At 43.2% G+C, this 5,669-nt stretch overlaps 1 protein-coding gene across 1 annotated transcript; it reads left to right on the top strand.

Annotated features, from left to right (window-relative positions):
- Positions 1-540: 540 nt before the first annotated feature.
- Positions 541-3,269, top strand: LOC132390548 (probable G-protein coupled receptor 142). The gene is made up of 2 exons (XM_059963161.1): positions 541-694; positions 2,272-3,269. Exons 1-2 carry the CDS (start codon positions 628-630, stop codon positions 3,168-3,170), a joined length of 966 nt encoding a protein of 321 aa, XP_059819144.1. The 5' UTR covers positions 541-627; the 3' UTR covers positions 3,171-3,269.
- Positions 3,270-5,669: the final 2,400 nt, after the last annotated feature.

The following is a 5,669-nucleotide window of genomic DNA, read 5'->3' as shown; positions in this document are numbered from 1 at the left end:
ATACTTTCATAATACACCTACTTTGAACTTTGATCCTGGTGTTGAATACTGCATACATGCTTTGTGACAAATGTACTTTGAACGTTGAAATTGCAGGTGGCATGCAGGCAAACGGCAAAATGTTCTGCGGGACTCGTTGATGAGAACGAGGGGAAAATAAAACGGGACGGCTATAGGAGTGATGTAAATGGGCGGATAGTCACTGGAACTGACTCGGTGGACGCAGGGTTTGTTTCTCTGCTGCAACTCTCCATCAATCAATGACCCGAACCCAATAGGACCTGATCAAGCAATCTCATACTTTAAATCCAATGACTGGGCTGGCATAGCACAAATGATCCCATTGTTGAATTACAATATTTCCTATCAAGTTATGCTTCATTGTTAACGGCCGCATGTTTGCTGGTGTCTCATTTGTATCGGTGAAATAATTGTATTGCAACACAATGAAGATGCCACGCTGCTGTCGTTATCTTTATTTCTCAATGCTAAATTTGTCGGTATTGAACGATGTTGCAATTGAAGATTCCCAGAGGAGATCTCAGGGTTTATAACTGTGTTGCTCCCGGACGGAATGCGGATCCGGAGCTTCAATCAGAAAGGCCGTCAAAAGCGTGCGAACCGAAAATGTTGGAAACATTTAACAGCGCCCGGAGGATCTGCTATTTGATCATTGCCATCATTGGTTTGCCCGGTAAGCGACTGGAAATGATGCGTTGTCAGCCAGTAATTTGCTCCGTTTTGTACCTGGAATTATTGCCCGTTGATCCAGCGGTTAATCCCATGTCCCATCATATTATCAGCGGCATTATTCTGTTCAGATATTCCGAACAGCATTTGCTGTTTATTGCATTCTTTCGGCTGAGACTAAACTTGAATTCTATTGTGTAAGGTGACAAACTCCACGCTCAATACCTAATTCAATGACGAGCGGCAAACGGTAGACCGTAAGACATCGATTTAAAACGGCGCCTCTCGGTCCTTTGAGTCTGCTCGGATAGTTAATTATGACTAACTGATGATCCCTCTCAACCCCATTCTCCAGACTTCAGCCCGTAACATTTCACGCCTTTACATAACACTTTAAATATCCCAAATAACTTGGTCTCCACAGCCGTATGTGGCAGAAAATTCCACAGATTCACCACCCTCTGGAAAACCATTTCTCCCACCGTCTTCATTCTAAAGTGACTTCTCTCTATTCTGAGTCCGTGCACTCTGGTCCCAGGCTCCACCACTACAGACGACACCCTCTACACATCCACTCTATATAAACGTTCAATATTTGACCGTTTTCAGTAAGATCCCCTCCGCATTATTCTAAACTCCAGCGAGTAATGACCCGCCTCCATCACCCGATCCTGATACGTTAAACTTGTCATTACCCGGATCATTCCCGTGAAACTCCTCCGGACACTCTCCAATGCCATCGCGTTCTTTCGTCTGTATGGGGCCCCAAAACAGCTCTGAACGCGGTGTGACTGACGCCTTATAAACCTCAGCAGTACATACTTGAGTTTATATTCTGGTCCTCTCGAAATGAATCCTAGCATCGATAAGTTCACCATTACCGGATCCTGCACCGAAGGCCCGTGGCCCCTCTGATTTCTGAATTTGCATCTTTGCGTCCCATCGTAGGATCAGCAACAGTGTTTTGTTAAGATATTGTGAGTAATATTCACTGTTCATTCCTTTCTTTCAATTGAGAGTAACTATGAAATTATTATTCTAAAAATGACAGTTTCCACGTTCTCGATCGGACTCACGGTCGGGTAGCAGACATGTTGTTTCCTGTATCAGGACCGTCTGTCGGTGCCGGTCATCCATCTCTGAAGCGGTCTCCATTCGTATATTCTGCTTACACAGGAACATAATTGCTCCAGTGAAAACGGTGTTTTATAGGGACAAGAATTATAGGACCCGGTTATGTGTAAGCAGGGCTTGAGAAACAGAACTCAGTCTGGTGTCAAGAGGCAGAGCAGATAACCACGAGGAAATCTTCAGATGCTGGAAATTCAGACAACACAGAAAAAATGCTGGCGAAACGCAGCAGGCCAGGCAACACCTATAGGGAGAGGCGCTGTCGATGTTTCGGGCCGAGACCCTTCGTCAGGACCAGATAACACTTCGTCAGAGCAGATAACCAGTTGATTAAAACAAGGGGTGGCAATGTGCACCGGGTGAGTAGGGTCTCTCACTGACGAAGTCACCCGGGGTTCCGAACAGTCGGCGGAGTTTATTAAATAATCCATTCTCTTTTATTCTTCACAGTGAATTTGGTGGCGATCGCGATCCTGTCCCGGGGAAAGTGCGGCCTCTCCAGCTGCACCACTCGCTACTTGGTTGTCATGGCAGCAGCGGACATGCTGGCTGTCGTCACCGCCGTCATACTCATGCGAATCAGCTATTACTTTCCCGGATCATACCTGGACAGGTATCCCACCTGTAACATTAACTTTTTCCTGATGTGCGCGGCCAGGGACTGTTCCGTCTGGTTCACCGTCGCATTCAGCTTCGACCGCTTTGTCCTCATTTGTTGCCAGAAGCTGAAAACAAAATACTGCACCTTGAAAACTGCGGCTGCGGTTCTGGCGATAACCGGCGTCCTGCTGTGTCTGAAAAACGTCCCCTTCTATTTCTCTTCCGAACCCAAATTTATCATCGATAAAGTACCGTGGTTCTGTAAACGGAAGCGGGTTTATTACACCGACCCGCTGTGGGTGGGGTTCAGGATGTTTGATAAGGTTGTGACCCCCCTGCTGCCTTTCGCTTTTGTTTTGCTGTTCAATGTTCTGACGGTCAGACACATTTTACTGGCCAGTCGTGTGCGGAAGGCCCTGAGGGGTCAGAGCAAAGGGCAGAATCAAAGTGACCCGGAGATGGAGAGCAGGAGGAGGTCGATGATCTTACTGTTAACTATATCTGGCAGCTTTATCCTTCTGTGGTTAACAACTGTCCTTGACTTCTTATATTACAACATCGCCGGAACAACTCCCAGCCAGTACAACAATTCCGAGTTCATCTTTGCACATGTCGGATATATGCTACAGAACTTCAGTCTGTGCACCAACACTTTCATTTATGGGGTGACTCAATCGAAGTTCAGGCAGGATTTTGTCAACGCCGTGAAGTATCCGGTTAACTCCATCCTCCGAATTATTAAGAAATAAAATCTCGTAGTGCTGTCCCTACTGGGAGAGTGGGGAAGTGAGGAGAGGATTATTGAATTAACTGAAAAAAATAAATGCTCCAAAAATGTTCGGCATAAACTCAAGAGAGAAAAATGTTACTCCGTTAATAACATAGTGACTGACAACTAAAATAAAATCCTTTCTTTTTCAATCTTTTTATTAAGTTTTTCAAAAGTAAATACTTAATGATCATGGTAGTGTCAAGCGAGTGGGATTAGACTGTTGGTAATTAATATATGAAAGAAAAAGCTATAAATAGCACCAATATAATTGACCTCCCAAACCCTTGATAGCCAAAATAGAAAAAAATAAAAAGATGGGGAAAAAAACCAAAATTGAAATCGAAAAACATCTAAACCAAACTAAAACAAAACGAAACAAAGCTGGGCTATTCAATTATATCAAATAATATCATTAATGTCGTTAACTCCGCTTCCCTACTCAACTCAATGAATAAAATAAAGGGATCAGAGAAGGTCAGATTACATTCTATGAAAGTATTGACTAAAAGGCCTCCAGGTTTCTGCAAATTTAACCGAGGGGTCAAATGTGACACTTCTAATTTTTTCTAAATTTAAACAAGATATGGTTTGGGAGAACCATTGAGATGTGGTTAGAGGATTAATTTCTTTCCAGTTCAATAGCCATTAAGGAGGCAGATGCAATCATCTGCCGAGCTTCAGAGGGCAGATCGATCATTGGTAAATCAAAAATTGCCGTAATTGGATGAGATTGTAAATCCATATGTAAAATTGTAGAAAATATATCAAAAATATCTTTCCAAAACTTTTCCAAGAGAGGGCAAGATCAAAATATATGAGTCAAAGAGGCTACCTCAGAATGACATATATCACAGATCGGATTTATATGAGAATAAAATCGAGCTAACTTACCTTCGGAGCTATGTGCCGTATGTACCACTTTAAATTGAATCAACGCAAGTTTAGCACAAACAAAAAAAAACTGATTGTTTTACAAATTTTTATATCTTTTCTAAGCGGTACCGATCTTTATTCCTTAATCTTTTTTTGATACTATTGACCCTAAAATTTCTTCTTATATATGGCCGAATAAAAATCTTAGGCTGAGTAAAAAATATTTGCAGAAATCCAAAAAGATTGGTGGCTTGGCTTTGCCGAATTTAAGATTTTATTACTAGGCAATTAATATTCGATATTTAATATTTTGGACACATGAAGTGCATTTGAAAGTTAGTCCTCATTGGTTGACCAAACTCAGGCGGCTGGAAACGGCTCCAGACGCCCCTTGGACGAAATGTGTTGAGCGGCCACTCAATCTGTCCTGAACCGCCGTTTGGCTCCTTAAAAAGTTACGAGCCCATGGTAGTACAGGGAAGAGTCTATCATGGATAAAGCCGAGCTGATTAGCTGGAGACAAAGTGTGGGAATAAAGGCAGCCTTAAGTGGCTGGCTGCCGCTGATTATTGGTGATCCACAGGGGTCTATGTCGGGACTGATTCTGTTCAGGTTATTTCAGTTGTTTGGATGATAAATTGATGGCTTTCTTGCGGAGGTTTACAGACTGTATGAAAATAGATGGAGGGGCAGGTAGATTTGAGAAAGTAGGGAGCAGGTCAATAGAGCGAGGGGTTTAGATGGGGTGGCGTTTGATAGTATGTAGATAAACCTACAAGAGGAGAAGCTGGACTTGATCTGGTATTGGGAAATGAACCAGGTCAGGCGTCAGATCTCTCAGTGGGAGAGCATTTTGGAGATAATGACCAAAATTCTCTTTCCTTCTATTGGAGAGGGTTAGGAACAGACAAATTAGGAAGGAGATTAATTGGAGTAAGTGGAAATTTGAGTCTATCTGGCAGGACCTTGGAAGCATAAATTGGGAGCAGATATTCTCAGGGAAACGTACGAAAGAATTGTGGCACAGGGAAAGGATGGTAGGCTACAGGAAACGTGGATAACTAAGGCTGTTGTAAATCTAGTCAAGAGACGAAGAACTTACAAAAGGTTCAAAAAGCTAGGGAATGATAGAGATCTAGAAGATTATAAGGCTTATAAGGCTTAAGAGAGAAATTAGGAGAGCCAGAATGGAACAAGAGAAGGCCTTTGCGGTCAGGATTAAAGAAACCACAAGGCATTCTACAAGTACGTGAAGAGCAAGAGGATAGGAAGTGGGAGAATAGGACCAATCAAGTGTGACAGTGGAAACGTGTGTATGGAACCGGAGGAGATGGCAGAGGTACTTAATGAATACTTTGCTTCAGTATTCACTGCGGAAAAGGATCTTGGCGCTTGTAGGAAAGACTTACAGCGGACTGAAAAGCTTGAGAATGTAGATATTAAGAGATCGGATGTAGTGGAGCTTTTGCAAAGCATCGAATTGGATAAGTCACCGGGACCGGACGAGATGTCCCACAAGCTACTGTGGGAGGCGAGGATGAAGGTTGCTGAGCCTCTGTCGATGATCCCTGAATCACCAATGGGGGCGGGAGAGGTTCCGGAG

The sequence above is a fragment of the Hypanus sabinus genome, unplaced genomic scaffold (genome assembly GCF_030144855.1).
Source record: "Hypanus sabinus isolate sHypSab1 unplaced genomic scaffold, sHypSab1.hap1 scaffold_95, whole genome shotgun sequence".
Classification (NCBI taxonomy): domain Eukaryota; kingdom Metazoa; phylum Chordata; class Chondrichthyes; order Myliobatiformes; family Dasyatidae; genus Hypanus; species Hypanus sabinus.
The sequence above is the reverse complement of the archived record's forward strand: the minus strand, read 5'-3'. Positions and strand labels throughout refer to the sequence as shown.